Source organism: Apis mellifera, linkage group LG11, assembly GCF_003254395.2.
Source record: "Apis mellifera strain DH4 linkage group LG11, Amel_HAv3.1, whole genome shotgun sequence".
NCBI classification, from domain to species: domain Eukaryota; kingdom Metazoa; phylum Arthropoda; class Insecta; order Hymenoptera; family Apidae; genus Apis; species Apis mellifera.
In genome coordinates, this window is record NC_037648.1 from 14,956,632 (window position 1) to 14,981,101 (window position 24,470).

At 22.2% G+C, this 24,470-nt stretch overlaps 5 protein-coding genes across 6 annotated transcripts; 2 read left to right on the top strand and 3 right to left on the bottom strand.

Annotated features, from left to right (window-relative positions):
* Positions 1 to 462: 462 nt before the first annotated feature.
* LOC551964 (UDP-N-acetylhexosamine pyrophosphorylase) lies at positions 463 to 2,686 on the bottom strand. The gene is made up of 3 exons (XM_624346.6): positions 1,777 to 2,686; positions 1,175 to 1,571; positions 463 to 1,076 (listed from the first exon to the last, which is right to left on the bottom strand). The coding sequence occupies exons 1-3, from the start codon at positions 2,247 to 2,249 to the stop codon at positions 540 to 542; spliced, it is 1,407 nt and encodes a 468-aa protein (XP_624349.1). The 5' UTR covers positions 2,250 to 2,686; the 3' UTR covers positions 463 to 539.
* Positions 2,687 to 3,575: 889 nt separating this feature from the next.
* On the top strand, positions 3,576 to 7,740 carry LOC107965281 (ADP-ribosylation factor 6). 2 transcript variants are annotated; one of them, XM_026443724.1, is made up of 6 exons: positions 3,576 to 3,835; positions 4,373 to 4,484; positions 4,623 to 4,726; positions 4,789 to 4,987; positions 5,066 to 5,249; positions 7,366 to 7,740. In XM_026443724.1, the coding sequence occupies exons 2-5, from the start codon at positions 4,403 to 4,405 to the stop codon at positions 5,206 to 5,208; spliced, it is 528 nt and encodes a 175-aa protein (XP_026299509.1). In that variant the 5' UTR covers positions 3,576 to 3,835; positions 4,373 to 4,402; the 3' UTR covers positions 5,209 to 5,249; positions 7,366 to 7,740. The 2 variants fall into 2 exon arrangements, with proteins under 2 accessions (XP_026299509.1, XP_026299510.1); XM_026443725.1 differs by lacking the exon at positions 3,576 to 3,835 and adding an exon at positions 3,948 to 3,970.
* A 1,306-nt stretch (positions 7,741 to 9,046) lies between these two features.
* On the bottom strand, positions 9,047 to 14,303 carry LOC725781 (syndetin). Its single transcript, XM_001121588.5, has 10 exons — positions 14,184 to 14,303; positions 12,697 to 12,895; positions 11,915 to 12,430; positions 11,156 to 11,838; positions 10,707 to 11,085; positions 10,330 to 10,620; positions 9,759 to 10,229; positions 9,531 to 9,652; positions 9,280 to 9,469; positions 9,047 to 9,209 (listed from the first exon to the last, which is right to left on the bottom strand). Exons 2-10 carry the CDS (start codon positions 12,739 to 12,741, stop codon positions 9,099 to 9,101), a joined length of 2,808 nt encoding a protein of 935 aa, XP_001121588.2. The 5' UTR covers positions 12,742 to 12,895; positions 14,184 to 14,303; the 3' UTR covers positions 9,047 to 9,098.
* Positions 14,304 to 14,389: 86 nt separating this feature from the next.
* Positions 14,390 to 18,205, top strand: LOC409241 (prohormone-4). Its single transcript, XM_392764.7, has 4 exons — positions 14,390 to 14,857; positions 16,164 to 16,295; positions 16,906 to 17,058; positions 17,269 to 18,205. The coding sequence occupies exons 1-4, from the start codon at positions 14,728 to 14,730 to the stop codon at positions 17,460 to 17,462; spliced, it is 609 nt and encodes a 202-aa protein (XP_392764.1). The 5' UTR covers positions 14,390 to 14,727; the 3' UTR covers positions 17,463 to 18,205.
* Positions 18,206 to 21,763: 3,558 nt separating this feature from the next.
* LOC411861 (NF-kappa-B-repressing factor) lies at positions 21,764 to 23,833 on the bottom strand. Its single transcript, XM_395328.7, has 7 exons — positions 23,453 to 23,833; positions 23,228 to 23,361; positions 22,867 to 23,113; positions 22,669 to 22,795; positions 22,415 to 22,587; positions 22,174 to 22,347; positions 21,764 to 22,065 (listed from the first exon to the last, which is right to left on the bottom strand). Exons 1-7 carry the CDS (start codon positions 23,626 to 23,628, stop codon positions 21,903 to 21,905), a joined length of 1,194 nt encoding a protein of 397 aa, XP_395328.3. The 5' UTR covers positions 23,629 to 23,833; the 3' UTR covers positions 21,764 to 21,902.
* Positions 23,834 to 24,470: the final 637 nt, after the last annotated feature.

Below are 24,470 nucleotides of genomic sequence, written 5' to 3' on the forward strand. Positions count from 1 at the left end.
AATTTTATTTAAGATTTAAATATAAATATATAAAATTTATCGATATTATTTTCTTATTAATTTTTATTATTATACATACTACACCAATTGTACAAAAATGATTTATTTAATACATTATGTTAAAATATATGAATTTTATATATTTTCATATTTTATAATTTTTAAAATTTTATAATTACATATTTTTAAACAAGATATTATGATAATTTTAATAATTTAATAATGAGTTTGCTGAAACATTTTTGTAAATATTATAATTTTTCATATAAAATCATATGAAAATTATTTATATATATAAAATTCATATCTTACAATTTTTAATAAATAGCATTTCTGCATCATTGTTATAAAATTTATATAAGAATGTTGACTATTGAAGAATTATTATAACTTAATTATGCTGCATTATACATTAAATACATTAAATTTTATTATTAAATTACAGAATATTAAAAAATATATTTTTATGAAGACTTTTTGAAGAATTAAAAGATTTTTAAAAGCATTATCATAAAAAATTATGAAAATAATAGATTTCATTATTCCAATACACAAGGTCCTTCCAATAATTGTCCTTTTATATGATTTAAATTTTCTCCAGCATAAGATAATAAAGGAGATATTTCTATATCACCTGATACAGATATAGCTCCTGCATTTAACAACCACTTTTTATGAAGTTTAAGTACATCATTTCGTGCAGTGCTTGGACAATCTTGACCAACAGAATCTGCATTTTTTAAAGGACTGAAATCTTCTTCACGAATTCCTTCCCAAACTGTTAAATGTTTTGCAAATTTAAATACATCAAATATGAATTTCTCAATTTTAATACCATTAGGAATTTTGGGTTCATTTCGGTTTCCATCTTCATCAATATATGGTATTTTTTTTTTAGCAGCATGAAGTTCTATTTCTTTTTCATGATATTTAGCAATGCTATATAGAAAATCTACAGTGAAATAATGATTGCATATATTTGCTGCATTATACATTAATTGTCCATCATTAGAATATAATTCAGCCGTTTCTTTTGAAATTTCACTATACTCTACAACTTTGAATATATCATTAACCTATAATAATAATAATATATACAATATAATACAATATAATAATAATAATAAAATAAAATAAGAAATAATAAATAAAGAATAATTAATATTTTACGCACTTTACATACAATTCCCACTGGTTCATTTGGGGAACATTTTTGTATAACTTTAACTCCACAATCAGTTTGTAAAGATAAGCAGTACCCAATAAAAATAGGATCTGCTACTTTTATTAAGATATTATCAACTGAATGAACATGAACACTATGAATTCCACGTTGTGTCATATCATCCAATATTCCTTGTGTTATTAAAGCTCGATATACTCCTCCATTTCCATCTGGAGCTTTCGAAATTTTATATTTTTTATCCAAAATAATTTTTCCATCTAATGTAAAACATGGTAACATATCTTGTTTAAAGGCTTTACAATTTTTTTCTTTTAAATTAAAATAATTATGTTGATGTAGAAACGATACTGTTATATCATGAGTAGCTTCACTGGTTAATATATACCTAAGAAAAAAATTAATTATTATTTTGTTTATATAAATATAAATAATAAATAATTTAAATAATCTAATTTAAATAATATTAAAATAATAAATAATTTAAATAATTTAATAATTAAATAATTTATAATAATAAATAGTTTATATAAATATAAACTTTTATATATTAAATTATTTAATCTAATCTGAAGTAAAATAAAAGTATGTACCATGTAATTTCTCCATCTTTCCCATACTTTTCTTTTGCCATATTTTCCAAACGAAGTATTCTTTCTGCCTGTAGTTGAAAAAGTGTCTTTCCAGAAGGTAAACCAACATTATACATACCTTTGGGATAAGTTACACCTAATCTAGTACCTTGACCACCAGCCATTAATAATACAGCTACTTGCCCATTTGCTATTTCTTGCAATCCTAATTCTTCATACATTTTTAATTGTTCCTTATCAGTGGTTTTAACAGATGCAATATTTTCTTTAGGAATAGGAGATACCTTGTCATCTAATGTATTCATATTCAAAGAACCATATATTGCACTATCAAAATATGATATTACATCCATAAAATTCAATTCAGATATTTCTTGACAAAGCTCCTCTTTTTCTTTATCTGATAATTCATCATAGAACTTTAATAAATGTTCCTGACCGCACTCTATCAATTTTTTTTTGAGAGATTCCATATTCACAGAGTTTAATACTTCGTTTGACAGCCGTGTACATAAATAATTAAACTATATATCACGTTATTTCAATATTATTATCTTTAACACGATAACTGATAGATGTTTGTGTTATATTTTTATTTAAATAAATGAAAAAAATAAATATAAAAAACAGCAGTCATTTGACTGAAATTTGTAACCTATCCCAATTCATGGATAAAATGAAACACGCCTTTACTTTCACGATTCCACGTAGCACATTTAACTCGATTTCTCTTATCAGCCCCTCCTACCCTTCCAACTTCTCTAACTATTCTCCTTTCCCTTTTCAACATATTTTGCATCCACTAATATGTTTTAAAAGATCATATTATTTTCTTATCAAAACTTGATTAAATATCCGAACCGTAACCTTTTCATACATAAGTCAATATTAACATTTATTTCTATGTTATTGATGAAGAGTAATTAATTTTTTATGAAAAAATTACTTCTGATTAAGTATTACTATGTTAATAAAGATGAAAAACGAAAAAAAACTTGCAAACTTATATTTAATCAAAATTAAAATATGTATATATATTTAAAAATATCTATAATAATGATATTAAGATTTATTTAAAAAAAATATCCATATATATTATTTATTTATTTATTTTTTTTTTGCTTCTAAATATTTAAATATTTAAATATTTTAAATACTAACAATACTTAATTTTATTTATATTATACGTATCTTTTATGATTTAATTATTATTTCATTTATTTGGTATACAATTTTGGTTTTTATAAAGTGAAATTTAAAGAACTTTTTAAAATTTAATTTAATCATATATACAAATTTTATGATAATTTAAAAAAACAAAAAAATTTATAACAATATATTTTTATTATTTAAGTAATTAGTGATTACCGGCATGCGCATGCGTGTATACAGAAGAAGAATTAAAAGTATTTAAAAACACATTTTTATATGAAGATATATTAAAACAATATTAATAAAAGATTTTCAATTTACATTACTATGCATACTAATTTTTTTATATAATACAAAAAAAATTTACCTTTAAAAAATATTTATAAAATATATTATATTATTTAGAATTGACAACTATCCTTGATAAAAATAAGAAAAAAAATTAGTAAATGATATTTAAATCGAATTATTTATAAATTTAAATAATAATAATTTCTATATAATATTATTATATTGTTTCAATTTTATTATTGATTATATTTTGAAATATGTATTAATAAAACTCGAAACTATCTTCGATAATATAAGGTATGTGACCATGTTTATGCAATATAAAATTTTTAAATGTATTGCCAATTAGATATTAGTAATAGATAGTAACACATGATGGCGCTTTTAATTCTCTGTCAGTATTCAATGTATACCGAAGTGATCTCAATATTTCATTTAAGTTACATGCATGTTTGCTTGTGACTTATGAAGAGACATCATGTTGTACCTGCCTAAATAACATTTTCGATAATGCTGCTGCAATATTACATATGTAATATAATAAGTTGTAATGTGTAGTGATGTGATATGTCTATGCGTTCATGATAAAGTACTCGCCCTTTGTAAATGTATTTCGGTAAGTTACATTTATGCTTGCTTCAAGTTATAGTCTTTTCATATTGCTGATTCGAAGGATTTCTTTAAAAAATTCGTCATCAATTGTCATGCAAGCTACAAAACCAATTAGTATATTTATAGTGACAACTATAGGGTATTATTACATGAATATTATTTTTTATATAAATAAACAAATTGTAATTACAAATTCTATTAAATCTTAAATATATTATGAATTTATTTATACACTACTATTTTTCTAATTGTCTTAATTTTATTTTATGGAATGATAGGTTAGGAAGAATGTCCTTGAATTCTTTTATTTCGACAATATTTAAATTATATTATTTATAGAAATATTATATTTCTTTTAAGATAATTAGTTTTAAGCTAAATTCATAGAATTTTTTATTCATTTTATTATAATTTCTATACAAATTTTTAAAAGATTTTATTTAAATAATTTATGGACCATTATATTTTTAAACATTTTTAAAAAATAAGATTTTTTTATAGTAAAACAATATTTTTAAAACCTAAAATTTTTAAACTTTAGAAGCCAGGTGCCTAGAAAGCAGCTGGCAAGATGGGCAAATTGTTGTCAAAGATTTTTGGCAACAAGGAGATGCGAATTTTGATGCTAGGATTGGATGCTGCTGGGAAAACTAGTATCCTTGATATATATTTTAAAAAAATTTTTTTATTTTGTAAATTTTATTTTGAAATTTTATAAAAAAAATCTCTAAAATTATGTTATGTTTTTTTAAAATAGTTTATTCATCAACATTTCCTTAATTACATATCAGCAATACTATATAAACTTAAACTAGGACAGTCTGTAACAACTATACCAACTGTAGGATTCAATGTAGAAACAGTTACCTATAAAAATGTTAAGTTCAATGTTTGGGTAAGTAATAATAACATTAATTTATATGTAAAATGTTTATAATAATTATAATATTGTTGCAGGATGTTGGAGGTCAGGACAAAATACGTCCACTTTGGCGTCATTATTATACTGGAACTCAAGGACTTATTTTTGTAGTAGATTGTGCTGACAGAGATCGAATAGATGAAGCACGTCAAGAGCTTCATCGAATTATAAATGATAGAGAAATGCGAGATGCTATTATATTAATCTTTGCAAATAAACAAGATCTTCCAGATGGTATAAATCTAAATATTTTATAATGATTTGATAATTATTATACAAATATATAAATAAATAAATTATTATCTTTCTTAGCAATGAAACCACATGAAATACAAGAAAAATTGGGTTTAACTAGGATACGAGATAGAAATTGGTATGTTCAGCCATCATGTGCCACAACTGGAGATGGGCTTTATGAAGGCCTTACATGGTTGACCAGTAATCATAAATTATGAGCAAATATTTATTTTTCATCAATTAGCCACATACCAAGAATGTACGTTTGCTTTGTATTTTCATTTTTATTCATCATATAGAGGCTTTATAACACAATAACAATCATTACAACAACAATGATCTATAAAAGAGAAAGAAAGGGAGAAAAAATAATTTCAAATGTACTGCAGCAAATGTAGAGCAACTATTGATCAGATGATGTGTTTCAGCATATTAATATTATATAGATAGAAAATTATTAAAGTACCAAAAGATATAGATTTTGTTACCAACTGTCTTCTAAAATTCGTAAAAATGAATACATCAATATTTTTTTAATTAGATTATTATGTTAAACATTTTGCTATAATTTATAGATTTACAGTTTATATATTACATTATGGATGCTAATTTCAAAAGTATATAAAAAGTTATAAAAACTATTAATTTAAAAAAATATTCAGAAAAATTAAACATAAAAATTCATTTTTTACTAATTGCATTAATACTACATAATATGTATTACATATAATATTAATATATAGTCTCACAAATATATGTGATTTAAAGCACTTAATAACTTCATACATTCAATATGAAAATATTCATTGATAAGTTTTTGCCATTAATCTTATTTTTCATTCAAAAACATTCATGGTGTCATTTTATTTTTATATTTTTAATAATTGTCTTCCAGTTTTTGAATGAAATTTTTTATAAATATCATTCAATCTCTTTTTTTATTATTATTATTATTATTATTATTATTATTATTATTATATAAAAAAAGAAAGAAAAAAAGAATATTTCAAATGATATTGTAAATTTTCTTTGTGCTTGACTTTAATGAAAACGCATTCAATGTACAAACGTATACATATACATACAAATGAGGTTGTTCTGTATGCACAAATGGCAAGCCATTGAATTAGTAACACAAGCTCAAAAACCATAAATCAGAAATGAAAAAGAAAAGAAATAAGAACAATGTTACTGATAATGTAACAGCATTAAATCTGCCAATTTTTTACATTTAAGCGATCTAATTACGCAAAATTAGAATTAGGTTAGAGAAAAGAGTCAGACAATGTTTTTACCTGCGTCTTATTTCATTTCTTTCGATGATAAGGTGTAGAATAAGAATAATAAACATATTTATCGATATTTGCTGTTAACTGAACAAAAAAAATTCATCGTCATTCGATTTTTTCTTTTGTACAAGCTTCATATTTACATAGCGTTAAAAGTAAAATAACAAAAATACATATTATTCTATCGATGTATTTTCATATCAACATTTTATCTACATTCCAGGATTATATTAAGATATTAGGATTTTAAAATTGTATTACTTTATCAGTCATAATTAATACAAATATAAGTTTGTTAGATTCTCTTTCTTGACATCTATATCATTAATTTTAAGTATTTTATTTTTACGAGAATTATGTCCAGAATAAATTAATTCATATTTAAAAATTATATATAAATTTTGGAAAGAAAGTAATAGATTGTTCTTTCAGTCAAAGTGTAAGCGTATTATTGAACAATATTCTATATTTATATTTATACTTATTAATTTCATTATATAAAAAAAAATTTATAATTAATCATTTTTTTCTTATTTGTAATTATAGATAAAACATAACAGTTGTAACTGATATAATTTTATTAGAAATTAATTATTCTTCAAAAACCACGCGTATTTTAATATTACGAAGAAATAAGTATATCTTGGCAATAAACTTTATTTAAATGAATTACATTTATAATTAAATTGAAATTTTATTAATTTTAAAATATATATATTTAATTAAATAATTTAAAACTTGAAATGAAATAATTTCTACAGGTAGATAATATTGAAGTAAATATCTTTTATAATTTTTTAATAATAAATCGAATTTTACCTACCCATAGTAATATATTTCTTTATTTTTATTCAGTATGAAATAACAAAAATATGCATATTTCAGATATTGATTTTATATTTAAAAGTGAAAGAAAAAAGAAAGAACAGAAGGCGTATGTCTATTTTATTAGTTACAGCAAATGTTTTGTAACGCATTATTAATAAATAACATTGTCAAATAGACTCGTCAAAATAAGCATTTAATATATTTCAATTATTTCACGTATCTGTATCATCTACATTTTCCAACAATTTGTTTTAACAGGGGCCATTCAGAACGCAGGGCTCGATATAAAACGCTTTGGAGTAAGGAAGAAATTGATTACATCAATAAAACTGTCGGCATTTCTTAACATTTATGCTTCATGGATCGTATTCTTTATTTTATAAAAATTAATAAAAAATATGAAAGTTATATTACATACATAATTTAGTTTTTTAAATAAAAACTGAAAAGATTAAATTTAGAAAAAAAAATTAGAAAAAACGAATGTTTTTTTATTAATAATAGATTTTACTTAATAAATATGGTCCATAAAATTTAAAAATTAAGGAATGTTGACTTGTACTATTAGCCAAAGAATTCTCAATGCACCAGTTACACATCGAAAAAGAAGTTATTATAATATTGCAAGGAAATAAAATATACTTTGATTTCCATTTTTTTCTATTTTAAAAAATATGAAATTGATGATATTCATACATTAATAAATTATTTTATATATAAATTTTTTAATTATTTAAATATTAATATTAATAAAATAATATATATCACAAGATAACATTGAACATCAAAAAATATCCTTATAAGTAATAATTAGAGGTGCAATAGAATATTTGGTTTTTAGTACAAATAAAAATTATAAATATATGATAAGTGTAATGCTATAGTGTATATTATATAGATAAATAATAATAATTTTTACAAAATTAGAAACTGATAAATCCAGAAAAAATATGTATTTGTATATTACTATTATTATTATTATTATTATTATTATTATTATTATTATTATTATTATTATTATTATTATTATTATTATTATTATTATTATTATTTGTATAATAAAGATACCTTTAAATTACAACAGTATTTATTTTGAAAAAAGTTTTTTAAAATATAAATTATATTTTTAAAAAGAATATTTATAACTGCATCTAATTTCAAAAAATAATTATACAAATATTTATTATTATTATTAATTATGGATTATATTTTTATTTATTCTATGAGTTTTCCACTCCCAAAGATATTAAAATATAAATTTATGAAAATTATAATTTTTATATGGAACAATATATATTTAAATATTTTATTATATATCTAATATAAAAAGAACTATGAAAATAAAATATATATGAAATCAAATTATTTATATTTTATTTTTTTATAATGGTTAAAATAAAAAAAGATTTGTTTGAAATATAATCCTTTTTATTAACAGATTCAATAACATTTAAATTTTTTTTGAAATTAAAAATGCAGATAATTTTTATTCATAATTTCGTTATTGTAATAAATTTAGATAGATAATATGAATTTTCTAAATATTTTAAAAGTATGACAAATCTATAATTATTAATTAATAATATTTTATAAATCCAATTAAAATTATAACTTCAATATGAGATTCTTTTAACATATATTCATATTTTATTAACATCTATTACAAATCACTGCTAGAATGAAAAATTCCATATTTTATCACATATTTTAATGTTACAACACGTTTTTATAAAACTATAAATCTAATTCATATACTAAATAAACGAAAATAAAATATAAAAATAAGAGAGTCAAAAATTAAAGTGTTATCAAGTGAATTTGCTTATTTTAGTGATAAATAATAGAAATTTTCATGTATGTATGTATATATATATACACATACATACACGAAGACAATATATTTTTTCTTTCTTTAAAATTTTTTTTTAAAAATTTATTCTTTATGTAATTTCTATTTCGATATAATCTTGAGACGTATTATAATAGATATGCTATCTAGCAGGACGTTGTTCTTCTATGAATGCAGTTAAACGTTGTCGAGTTTTTTTATTGTTTTGACAAGCTGAAGAAACTAAACCAATTAAGTGTTTAACAGAATATTCCTGTAAAATATTAATAATAAGTAAAAGTATAATTATTATGTAAGTGTTATGTAAATATAATTTTAAATACTTTGTGATCTCTTATCCATTCCTCCAAACTATTTTCTGGAAGATAATATGCTTTAATATATAATTCAACATATTCTCTATGAGGCATTGGTCTTAAAGAAGTCGTTATTTCAAATTTCGATTTTAATTGCGTAAAGTCAAGTTGCATTAGTGCTCTACCACCATTTGAACATTTTTTAGCATTAGAAAATCTGTGATAAAATATAAATATAAAAAAAGAATAAATGCGATCTAAATAATAAAATGACATACCCCTCTACTAATGTATGAGTTATTAAATGTGCTACATTTTCCCAAATAGAATTATATACATCATCTGCTAAAGGAAGACAACTCCCGATGTTTTTTAATCTTTCATTTAAAACAGATATTTCCTAAAAAAAAAAAAAAAAAAAAAAAAAAAATAAAGATAAAAAAAATAATATAAGAAGATAATTTTCAATAAAGTAAAATATTTACTTATATAGTTACAATAAATACCTGAAGTAATGCATCAATATATCTACTATGTTGGGACATGACATCAGTCACTTCCCAATTAACTTTGTTCATCAAATTTAAAATATTTGCAACATCAAATGTTTGGGATGCTACAGCCATATATACTGGTTTCCTTAAATCTATAGTTGATGCTATTGTTTGCATATAAAATTGATGAAGAAAACCGCGTTGTGGACTAGCACCAATAAGATGTTCTAGATATGCTTTCAAACTTTCATATTGTTGGCCTAAAAATATTAAAGATTCCACTCCTACAATACGTTCCGTCAAACCATGAAGTTTTTCTGGTTGTGATAAATTTACAATGGAAGATAGTTGTGGCTGACGCACTTTATCAGAGTTTAATTTAATATTATCTTCCGTATCATTTTCACAAATAATTAAATTTTCTTTAATTCTTGCTAAAGATAACTTTAATTTTGGACTATACAAAGAATCACTATTTATTTGCTGTTAAAAGAAATATTATTTATTAATATTATTTATATTTAAATTAATTTCTCGATAGAAAATAATTAATTGCTTAATAAAATAAGTTACTAAAACTTACTAAGTCTGAAGTAAAAAATAAATGTACAGTATAAAAACATAATTCGTAAAACTGTATCATACTCTGTATAACAGTGACTGCAATTGATCGTAATAATCTAGACATTTGTAAATACTTTCCACAAATTCGCAATATACTTAGTGTCGTATTTGTAACCATAGGTCCTGATTGTTTTAGTTTACACTTTTTTTTATTTGTTTTGATATTATCTGAATCATCGACATATTCATGTTTCAATTCATCTGGAATATCATCATCCGATTCATCAGAAAAATATGCTGGAGGATTATCCTATATAATACAAATTATTATATATATTGTTGTCAATTATTATAAAAAGAATAAATTATAAATATCATAAATTCCAAATATCATACTTCGTTACTTATTAAAATATCTTCATCCATTGTATCATCTAAACCTATAGAAAATGGAGATGCACCTCCTTCCAAATACTTTTGAATCCATTCTGTACTTATAGTACTATCATTTTCACCAACATTCGAACTATCAAAATTATTCCATACTTTACAACTAGTTAAAGATGGTTTTAAACTTTTAAATTCTTGTAGTTGCGTTGCTACGAAATTCGATTTGACAGGACACAGTTCCCAACCATCATTTTCTAAAAATATTCTAAGTTCATCCAATCTTGATGCATGATAATGAGAAAAATATGATAATGATTGTTTTCTTATAGATTCTTGCAAATTTTCTGATTTGAAACCACATAATTCTTCTCCAATTTCCATTAATCTGTAATTATTTTTTATTAATATAATAATTTAAATTAAATTAAATTTATATAAAAACATAAAACATTTACCTATTAACTATTCCTAAAATTTGAACAAATTGTTCAAATTTAATATAAGTCAAATCAGCATTCATTAAAAATATTGATATTTTCATTTCGACGTCGTGCCATACTCGAATCATACTATTTTCTAATTTATGTTTTACATATTGTTTGCTGAAACTTTCTTCTAGATTTTTTATATCACTTTTATGTTCAATTTTATTTTTTTGTGTGTTGTGCCAATTTACTATCAAATAATAAGAACTTAATATTGTCCAGAGTGATTTACATAATTCTGTTAAACAAATAATGCAACTTTCACGGGGTACTGATTGACAAAGTTGTTTATATTGTTTTTTTGTATCTCCACCTGCATATGAATGAACAACTGCAAAAGCAGTATTGTGAATTGCAGCAGTGAAATGCATATGCAATTGATCCATTGCAGATTGAGTTTTTCCTAACAAAGTATAAGCTTCTTGGATGGATGTATATATTGTTACATCAAATTGTGTACACATCTTTGACAATGTAATATCCAATGCTTCTTCTGCTTGTTCTAAAATATCCTGCAATTTTCCATTTAAAGCAGCAATGCAATGGAAATGTTTATATGTTTGTGCTGCACTTTGACATTCTAAAAGCAATGAAATTGCTCTAGGATAATTCTTTTCATTTAGTAATTCTTGCAATCTATCTCCTGTACGTTGCTAGAAAAAATCACAATAATTATTATTATTTTAATAAATTATAAAATAAATATAAATTAAAATAAAAAATATTTACCAATGTTTTTATGGTATTTAAATTATTTAACAATTCTTCTACAATCTGTCGTTTTTGATAATTTGCTAAAATTCCTAAACTAGCTGTAGTAAATTGTCTTTCAGCTAATTTTAAATCTGCTCTTCCCATTCTACAAATTTCTAATACATCTTGTAACTGTTCTTGTATTAATAAAATTTTTGCAAATTCTTTGTTACAAGCACTTTGTTTTTGCAAAATAAGTTGTAAAACTTTTTTTGAAACAACTTGATGTTGTTGTTTCAGTTTTTTGTAGCATTTTTCAATATCTTTAGATTGCAATACCTTTGGTAGTTTTTCCAATTCATGTCTACAAGGATCAAAATTACGATCTGTATTAAAATAAATTCCTTCTATAGATTCTAATATATCTTGATCAGGAATAGGTTCACTTTCTGTTGATTGATCAGCTTCTGATTGTATTTCATCTGATTTTTGTGATTCTGATGGATTTAATAGATCTGGATGCAAACCCATAAGTGGTATTTTGATTGCATTCTAAATAATAATAGAAAATATAATATATCATATTAATTTTTGTTTAAAATAATTTTTCTTTAAATATTATTTAAAAGAAAATTATTTTAAGAATTGTTATTTGAAAGAAAATTTATGAAATTTAAGTTAAATTATAAGTTCAATTTAAAATTTATTATAATACATTAACTAAATTATAAAAATAATATCACAACATAACCTAAAGCATAATAAAAAAAAAAAAAAATTACATTTATTATTACATTATTTATTATATATTTATTTACCTGTTTATTAATAAGACCGAAAAATTTACATTTTAAATCTTCCATACTGTAAATTTCTTTAAAATTTGGCGCAACACATTTTCATCTATTAACTCGATATCTTGTTATTTCTAGCCATCCAACTGATATATCAATTAACATTTGCATTTCTTTGTAATTATTTAATTAACCCCATTTCGTAAGTACATAAAATCTGTTACTGAAACATTATATAGATGCTTAGATCACATATGTATCAATATTTTTTTCAGGTTATGTACGATATGAAATTTCCGCGGGAGTTATAGCTTTATATCATTTATAATATTAATGATAAGATTTATAAATAAATAATATATATATATTACTATTATTTTCAAATAATGCTAATTTTTTGATTCATTATATTTTTTTATTTCTAACATATTCATAAAAAATATAATAATTAATATTGTTATTATATAAAAAAAATGTTAAAATAGAAGAAATGTTTAATAAAATTTTAAATTATTTATATATATTATTATTATATTTTTTAAAAATAAAATATGTATATATTATTTAATTATAATCTTATTAAACAAAAAAATAATAGTTAAATATAAAAAATCTATTAAATTGCTAGATAAATAAATTAATATGATTTTCCTAGGAAAAATCAATAATCTTATAATATATGTTAAGAATTATTTATTTAACATTTTCTATTTATATTCAAATTTATAATTTTCATAAAATTTATAAATTATTATAAATTATAATATTTATTTTAATGAATATTAATTTATGATAATTTTAATATAAAATTATAATATTTTTTTATTTAAAATTTCTTTTAAACTGAAAAATTATTAAATTTTTCTTACAAAAATAATTATGATTTAATTATAAATTAAATAATTGCGAGATATAAAAATAATATATTGTATTTTATTATATTATACATATATTTTTTAGAATTTTACAATCAAATATATATTTAAACATTTACATTTACAATCAAATATATATTTAAACGAAAAACATAGTCTTTTAATATTAACATTATCTTAAAATTTTTAATATTAATAAGTTTTTTATCAATAATATGAATAATATACATATGTATATATATATATAAAATTTATAAAAATAAATAAAGAGTTAAATAATGATTCCCTATTTTATTATTATTATTTGTCATTATTTTATATATTATTTATTACAATTTTAATATTAAATAATTCAAATCACTCTTTTAAAATTTTTATTTTTTATTTTCTTAAATTTTTAAAAAATTTGATTTATATATGATTTAAAAAATTTATAAAAATATCTGTCCCTACTCATATATAAAGAAATAATTCGAGATATGAAGGATGAAGAAAGAAAAATTTGTTCGTGATTAAATTTTTAGAAATAGATTAAATAGAATATTCTTCAAAATTTCATGAAATTTATATATTTTAATTCCCAAAAGTATTTATGCTATTCTGCTTGAGTTATAATGATAAACAAACTTTACGTACGAATATGAGGAGGTTGAAATCGATGCGATGTAGTAGAAAAGGGTCGCGTGGGTGTTTCAGGGTAGAACGTTTGATATCGCCAATTTTAATTGGCCGTAGCCAACAAGACCTGCTGACTGATTGGTCAAATACATTTTACGTATCTCCCACTATTGAGCTCATTCGGTTGAAAGGAGTGGGGTCTTTACGTATTTGACATGTAGTATGTGATAAGTACGCAGGTGTGTTCACAGTGCTTGTATACTCGCGTCACGCGTCAGCCACTTTGTGTCAAACGGAGACGATAAGTGGCTGTGAAAACGAAAAAAAAAATTATAAAAGTGAAAAAGTAGAAGCAAGGAAACCATAAGTGTATATTTGTTTAAAGAAACAGTGTGTCAGCAATTATCACTATAATATAATACTCAAAGAGCTCGAAATTATATTCTTTGATATTATTGATAGAAGATAGTTCTATGTTCTTATATTGTAATTAAAGAAAATCGCGAAGTGCGCGTGAAACTTGCCTTCTTGAAAGATTAATTTAATTATCTATTGACTAAGAATGGTTCAGAGACTTTGCACTAGTGTAGCTGCGCTTAGCCTCGCCCTAAGTGCTTGCGTTTTTTTTCCGCGTGCTGTCATGGCGATCGACTTAAGTCGATTTTATGGTCATTTCAACACGAAACGTTCAGGTAAGTATTTATTCATGTTTTAAACTTAATCAATGGGAAACGAATATAATCTCAATTAGTTTAATTAATACATCTTATTGTTAAATTGTAAATTATTTAGATTATAAAATTGCATTTGATAGTAATAATATAATTATATTTTAAATAATATAATATAATTATATTTTGCATAGATAAAGTATTATATGGAATAATTTATGGATGTATACATGCACATAATAAATATCATTTATCCAAGAGTATTTTTCTTAAAATATGTTTTTTTATATTTTTTTTTTATTTATATTCGTTGATAAATCATTTTTATCCAAAGTTTATGATACATCATGTAAATTTTAATCTTGATATAATGATCCATTGTGTTGGTAGATAACATCATTGAAGTGGCAATTTGAATCCACGTGGTATATTAAACATATCACGATTTATCTTCGTGATACAGACGTTGTAGTTTATTCAATGCAACGTGATAATTTATGCCAGCAATAGATGTTATTTTATCAATGGTAAATCCTTTGAGTAATAAACAACATGAAATTTCTCGTAGTTACGAATTGTAGAGGACTCGAATTATATAATTCCGCGAATTTAAATGTTTTTAAAATACGTATTAATTAATTGAGAAAATGATTGATGATACGCTTAATTAAGAATATTCATCAATCAATTTCATATGTAACTATTAATAATTAATTGCTACGTATGCTAATTTGAGCATTATCATTTACGAAGTTAATGCACATATTCATAATCATATAAGATGATAAAGTTCATAATATAGAATCTTATCTTTGGAGAATCGATTCGAGAAGCCAAAATAAATATAAAATTTTATATAAAAATATTATTTGAAGTTTATTTATTAAGTTATAAATAATTGAAATAATTGAAAATAAAATAAAAATAGAATAAAACATTTTTGCTTACATTGTTGTCACATTTTATTCCCATTTTGCTTCATCAAATTTAAATTGCTTATAACTTAATAAATAAGTTTCATTGAATATATATATATATATACCTTTTATATACGCGTGCTATACCTTTTATATACGCTATGATATATGATATATATATTCAATACGCACATGAAATGGAGATGTATATGGTACATATATCTATGTATACATTTTGTGCACACAGTATTATATATTATCAAAAAATTTTTATTTATTATTTATTATTTATATTTATTATTTAAAATAAATTAATTATATAAAATAATGATGAAAGTTAATAAAATTTGTTATTTTATCATCATTTTTTATCATCATCATCATCATTATCATCAATATTATTATTATAGGAGATGCTTGTCGTCCATATGAGCCATTCAAATGTCCAGGAGACGATACATGCATTTCGATTCAATATCTGTGTGACGGAGCTCCCGATTGTCAAGATGGATATGATGAAGATTCGCGATTATGCACAGCTGGTAAAATTTTCTAATTTCCTTTAATTAATTTTATTATTTCTTCTTTATTTATTAATTATTATTATTCTTTATAATAAAACTTAGTTTTTGGATTTATTTCTAGACTCTTTTTTTTTATAATAATAATATACTCTTATTCTTATTAAATATAAAATAATACAAAATAATTCTTATAAATTCATAAAATTAATTCTTTGATTATATAAATAAAAAATTAATTCAATGAAATATATCAAAATTGAAATTGAAAATTGAAATAAGTTGAATTGGAATAGATTTCGAGAAAGTTTTTACATTACGCAATAAATATATCGAGTTTTAGGCATATCTGATTTATGCTTATCAATAACTACTGTTTAGTTGTTTTAACTGATTAAAATCACTAGATTGATATATTTATTTATATATTGTAACATTGATTCCCCATTCTTTATTTATAACATGTATAAGTAGAAATTGATTATTTTAATAAATATAAATAACAATAATTTTTATTCTTATAATATATCAAAAATGGTATATAAAATAATATTGATATTAAATTAAATAATTATAAGATATTTTTATATGAGTATTTAATTTGATTAAAATGTTTTATTATTTATTTTAGCAAAACGACCACCAGTAGAGGAAACTGCTAGTTTTCTGCAGTCATTGTTAGCAAGTCATGGTCCAAACTATCTTGAAAAATTGTTCGGGACTAAAGCGCGGGATACTTTAAAGCCTCTTGGTGGAGTGAATACAGTTGCTATAGCGCTTTCCGGTAATTATTACAATTTTCTTTAAAGATAGATCAATCTTTGAAAACATTCATAATAAATAGATAAAAATTTTTATAAGTAAATTATTATATATATTTATTTGAATAATAGACGTAATAAATATATGTATATATATATATATATATATATATATATATATATATATAATAAATAACATTAAATCTTAAAAGAATTAATTGTAATTCCTCCAGAATCTCAGACGATCGAGGATTTTGGTGCAGCCTTGCATTTGTTACGCACAGATTTGGAACATTTGCGCTCCGTATTTATGGCAGTGGAAAATGGCGATCTAGGCATGTTGAAATCAATAGGTATTAAAGATTCTGAATTGGGAGATGTGAAATTTTTCCTTGAAAAGCTCGTGAAAACTGGTTTTCTCGACTGAACAAGCTTTTTTTTAAACGTAGGGGCTATAACGTATATACGTTGACTGTATCGTGTTATAATCGCACTAACATATTTCTAGAAAGATTGTTGGAAGATTCTTTCACTAATTTTTGCAAAATGATCACCGCCTCTCTTTTCTTCATTTTATTACTCTTTCTTTTTCCTCATTTCTACTTTCCTTTTCGCTCCCTTCGATGTTTTCTTATCACTGTTTGCTTTTAAAAAAAAAACACATCGAGCGAGTACCGAGATAAATTGAGAGATATATCTATTGCTATCGAGAGGTATGGGAGTACTGGATGTTTAAACTTTTTCTAAATGTCAAGGTTAATGCTTGTATACATGCTCTGTCTTTACATCATCATTCACTTTCGCGCTGCAATAGGCATGTCATTTACTTCAATAAAAAATTATATTTTGTGATATTAGACATTTTGAAAATCGGAATTTTGTAAAAATAGAAAACATAATTGATGAAAATTTTTTGATAAAGATGAACAATTATATGTAGTTATAATTATTTAATTGATTAATTATATTTTACTGGAATATTCAACTGAAATCAAACTACGAATATATATATTAATTATAATATAATTTATGATCAATATATTAATTAACACTGTTAAGTTAAGTTTTTCTGTGATTAACACTAACGTATAATCACAGTAACATGCAATCATTAGAAACACATACGAAAAGAAAGAATCTTTTATTGAATAAATTATTTTTATTAATACATATGTTCTTCTCATTTTAATATTTATATATTTTAATTAATAATTTTAGATAAAAATTGAAAGAAATATTATATTTAGATTGAATTCATTGATTTAATTTTAGTAATTTTAATTCATAAATCAAAGTTATTTAAGTCATTCATTATTTATTGATCTCTTTTCGTTTTTTTAAATTAGTGCTTGATGCAGCGTATAAAAAGCGTAAATATATCAATATTTGATGTTGAATTAAATTTTATTATGATCGGACTCCCATTCTACTCGTATTTTATTATATTACCGAAGCTGTGCTTTGGTTTTTCTATAATTTTTAATATTCGTAATATTCGAAAACACGTGCATATGTAAATTTATGTGTAAGTAAGAATCTATCTTGCAGTTCAAACATTGAATACTGCATGTGTTTCTCATTACAGAATTATTGTATACAATATACATATATATACGTATATAGTATATATAAGTATATATACATATATACACTTATACATCATCTATTGCACTTTTACATGCTTGTAAAACTAAATAATTACTGCTGGTACAGTACCGTATGTAAAGGTCCTTCTACGAATTTCAGTTTCTCGTCGTATCGAAGTTGAATTGTTTCTAGATTTTACATCAATATTTCGTTGACTAATATTTAATTTAGATTAAACATATTTCATGAAATATCATAAAAATATACAATTATCTACAATTAAATAAGTGAAAGACAATCAGATAAGTCTTCTTCCACTATATGTTTAAAAAAAAATTATTTTAATATTTAAAACACAAGATAAAATGATCAAAGAATATTTAGAATCTATAAATATCCATTGTTGTATAGATTGCAGCTATTTTTGTTTTTTTTTGTTTTTTTGAACGAAATACTCATATTCCTCGATACACATCAAACAGAAATACGTAGATAAACCAGATTCATGTAGTTCCTTCTCGTCAAACTGCTCGTTATAATTTAATTGTAATATTTTGTAAAAGACTTACCTTGATATATTCTTTCGTTATTCATTATATTCTTTAACATAAAAAGATCAATGCAAGTCTTCAATAATCGGAAAATCTTTGGATCGATCATTCTACAATATAATTGTTTTCACTAAAATATTATTGGAACGTACAAATTTTTATTTAAGTAAGAAAAAAATACGATACGCAAGAGGATAAAAAGAATATTTCAATTAATTTATATAATTTTTTGTTTACTTTTTTGTTAATTTAAATTTGAAACACATTGTAGCAAGATTATTTATATAGTTTAAATTCCTTGCTATGCAACTGATTAACTTTAGTCCAATATAAATATACGAATCATTTATATATATATATATATATATATATATATATATATATATATATATAAATGCAAATATACATTTACGTATACGTACATACTTATATACGTATATGTATATAAAAAACATATATACATATGTCTATTTTAAACATGAGAAGTGAAGCAGGTACAAATCGAGCATAGTATCGCGTTCCTTCAGGGTATATGTTCTTTACTTAAGAAGACGATGGTAACAATGATAATGACAATGAAAAAGCAAGTATATAATGCTATAATGTATTAATATTTTCATTATGATAATGCAACATAACATATCAATATAAATACATATCAATAATTTAATCTAATTTGGAGATGAGTGTCGAATACTCTCTCTAGCAGTTGGTTCTCCATTTTAATCTTTAAAAGTTAGAGAATGTTCATAGTTTTCACAAAGTTTACAAATTTGGAAACTATAATAAACTATATTAATTATATCAAATGCAAAATGGAGAACAAACAATCAACTCTGCTTTAGAGAGACTTCAATATATGATGAAGTGTATCTCTATTTATTAAGCGTAATATCTTCTAGTCAATCAATGATATATCTTCTAATTAATAATAAATAAGTCTATACATATATAATTACATATCAACAGAGGAGTCACTTTTATCAGATAGAAAATATATTATTTTGATATATAAAACAAAAGTGAAGAAAAAATGGCAAAAAGAAAGAGATGTAATGTTCCCTCTAGATGTCAATTACGGTTCAATGTAGGGCCTGGACCGAAGACAGAATCCCGAGGGAAATTCGTGTAAGCTTTAAGAAAAGCTTTTTCTTTTTAAAGGATTAAGACGAACCGAATCTCCGCCTCGAAAACGTCTTGATTCTTTTTAATCTACTCCTCATCTTCTTCCACTTTTCTCCTTTATCCCCAATTTTGATGTGTTATATTTAAGATAATATATCATTCATCTCTGGTGGCAATTAAAATGAATCTAGACGCGTAAAATGTGCGGCGCAGTACATTTTCATTGTTTTCAAACGACAGATTCTAAGATGCTTGTATACGCCGCATGTTTTTTTTTTTTTTTAATCTTTATTATAAATAATCGTCCTTTTTTTTAATTCCATTTAAATTAAAATCAATTTATCATTTCTTTTATTAATTATATATTATAAGAATTATAATATAATATTAATTATATATTATAAGAATTATAAGATATATTTGTTATCTTAGCATCTATGATATTTTTAATTAATTAATACACTGTACAAGATATATATCATAAAGACAGAAATTAAAGTAAAAAACAATAATTTTAGTTGAATGTGTAATTTATTTTATTTAATAAAGCATTATAAAAATTATAACAATTGTAATAGAACATCTATATAATCCGTCCATAGCATTCAACTAAAAGGATTATTATTTGAAATAAAATAAAAAAAAATTCAATTTTCAATTTGTATTAAATATTTAAAAAATAATTTTTTTTTTTATTATATAAAATCTATTACAGCGTGTACGAGCATTATCAGATATTTCTGTCAATTGATGAGGTGTACAGCGTATATATATTACGTATAAGCACTTTTAATTATCTTAGTTATCAAGATTTAAATAGTGTGGTAATGTAATAAAAAAATAACACACCATTGTATCTATATTACTTTCAACTTCTGATTGTTCTACTGCCAAAGCATTCTTATTATACGGCAACTGCGACGTACCCGTACATTTGTAAGCAATCTTGCTTCTTAAAATTTTGTACTTCTATCAACTAAAACAAAATACAATGTTCTTGGAAATAAGTTCAACGCGCGAATATCATTAAATAAATGTTTCTTCAGTTTTATTTTACGAAATTGAAATTACCTGACCATATATATGGTGTGTGTATATATATATATAATATATATATGTATATATATATATAATATATATACATACACATTTTTCGTAATTATTGTAATCATTAAATGTTCTACATTTGTTTTAAAAATTTCTTTTTCTTTCTACTCGATGAAAATAAAAATTAGCGCAAGGAACTTTTTTTCAAAAAAAAGATACACTGCAACTTTTTTTCAAAAAGAAAATTAGAATTTCATAGAATTACATAATAGCGAAAAATTTTGTTTTAAAACTAAAAGAAAATTATAAAAAGAATAATGCTTTAATATTTTAAATTTAATTTATTTTATTTTATATTCTAATAGAGAATATAAAATAACTTACATAATAAAAATCAAATATAACAGTAAAATTGAGATAATGTATATTTTAAATTATTATTTATATTATATATCTTAATTTAATTTTCATAAAATTTGTGCACATTGCAATTGCTATTATATCTTGGCAAAAAATTTACAATTTTTATGCATACAAAAATAATTGTATTATTCTTTTTACTGTTCAGTTGGTTCGATTAATTCGTATTTATTAGTAACTCCTCCAAGACTTTTTAATTCTTCAACTAAATCTTGAACATCTATTTTTCGAGAAACTACTAATGTTCGCTGATTTTTAGGACCATAACTATGTGATTTTAAACCCAGTTGTCTTGCCACCCTAAAAAAAATTAAAAGATATATTGAAAGATATATTGAATATCTTTTTTTATATTTTAATTCAATGAATTATTTATTTTTTGAAAATTTTTATTAACAAAATACCTACTGATGGATTATTGCTCTTTCATCATTTGTAAAATCAGTAGAAAATATTAAATCATTTCTCATATCACCTGTGAGATACTTCCTCATAATGTCATTACATTTAAATTTTAAGTCATTCGTAGAGCAAAAATTTGACTTTAATCCTAAACCTTCTTTACTAATTTGATGCTTAATCCTAAATATATAATTAATATATAAATAAATAATTATTCATTTCACAAAGTAAAATAAGTTATGCTTACATGATGGGTTCTATTATTCCTTGTTGTGATTTACCAAGACCACCACCACTCCAACCCATTAATCTCATTAACTTTCTTCCAATATTGTCATCAGAAATATAATTATCTTTTGATATATTTTTTATCATTGTTGTTGCAATTACATTGGCATTCCTATTTATATTATGCTTAATCTAATCAAATTTATTAAAATAAAACTTTAAGTTAAAAATTTAATATATATATGAAAATGAGGAAAAAACTTTATTGCAAACCTTAATTGTATAATAATATTTTTGTAGTTCATGTAATCCGATAACAGATGCTTCTTTCTTTGCTAATTTTTGATTAGAACTACAAGCTTCTGCTAATAACTTCGAATTAACAAAAATATTGCATTTACTGTAAAAGAAAGATAAAAATAAATAATTCTGAGAAAAAAGAAAAATAAAAAAAAAAAATATTATGTATACCAAGAATCTCCAATTTTATCAAATTTCCATTCTAAATTTCCTCCTGATGCATTAATTGCATGAACAAGTATATTTTGTGGTATATCTCCAGGTCTTTCTATTATAACAATATTACCAAATGGTAATATTGATTTTTCTAATTTTCTTCGTTTTGCAAGTACTTTGTGAGATGTGTCATAAAATGATTTTATAGATTGTGATTGCATTGATGATTCAACTATATTATTTGATGTTGGGGCAATACTTCCTAAAAATATATTCTTTAAAAGTATGTATTTAAAATTGAAATATTTCTTTTCTTACAATTTTTCCTTTTTATAATTATTTAACATATAATAGAACTCACAGTTCTTAGATATACCTTTAACCTTTGAACTAGCAGCATCGGAAGCTTTTACAAATGTTCTTTGTAACTTAGTCTTTTGTTTTTCTCTGTATTCACTAACAATATCTTGAGCTAATTCTGCAACTAACTGCATTGTCTCTTTAGGATATCTAAATTAAATATTAAAAATAAATATATATAAACATATTGTAAAACAAACTAAATGTATTAAATATAAAAAGATTATAAATATTAAATTACCTGCAGCCAAGTAATTCGACGTTCGTAAATACTTGAGCTAAACAAACAAGTTCGTCTTCTGGAAATTTATTTTTATGTGCTAAAAGAAATTTGCGTTTAAGTTCCCAATGTTCATCACATTCATGTTCTGTCTTATGTTGTTCTACATCCCAATCTTCCTCGTCACTCATTTTCATCGCAAAATTATGCAATTTATATGACAAATATATAAATATAAATTTATAGATAAAAATATATTGAATATAATATAATTTATAGAATATTTATCGAAAATTATATATAACTTTTCACTCAATCAAAAGAAACACAGAAATATATTAATATTATCGATATCTTACTGAAAATATTTAAAACACTTATTTAAATAAATATTTGTATTTTTGTCTATTTATATGAAATTTATGTTATATAAAATTCTTTCAAAAATTTCATCATTGATATATTATATATTAATATTATTAAATGTTTTACACAACAATAGCATGGATGAAATACAGTATAGATTTACCATCTTATAGAATTTTATGTTATATCGAAACAACAATTTTATAAAACGAAAAAGATTTTTTTTATATTTTTTATAAGTATGTTTTATTTATATTCGTTTAATATAAAATAAAACTTAATAATATATATTGATTTATTTAAGTTATGTAACTTTTTAATAAATAATAAATATTAAAATTATTTGAATCTATTTTACTTTATAAATAGTTCTCTTTTTAGAAAACATTATGTAAAAATAAAAAATTAAAAAATTTATATAATTTTAATCTATTCTATTCTTCTTTTCTTTTATTAAATATTTTTTCTGCATTTTAAAAATCTATATTATTTTTTATTTATTAAAAAGATATTTTATTAAAAGAAATTAAATTAATATATTATGGTATTATATTCTTTTCATTTTAAGCTATAAATAATTTTAAAGTTAAAATAAAATGTATTAATACATTATTATAATATATACATTATTATAATATTTTTCTTATTCTTTATTTATTTATTTTATTTTATT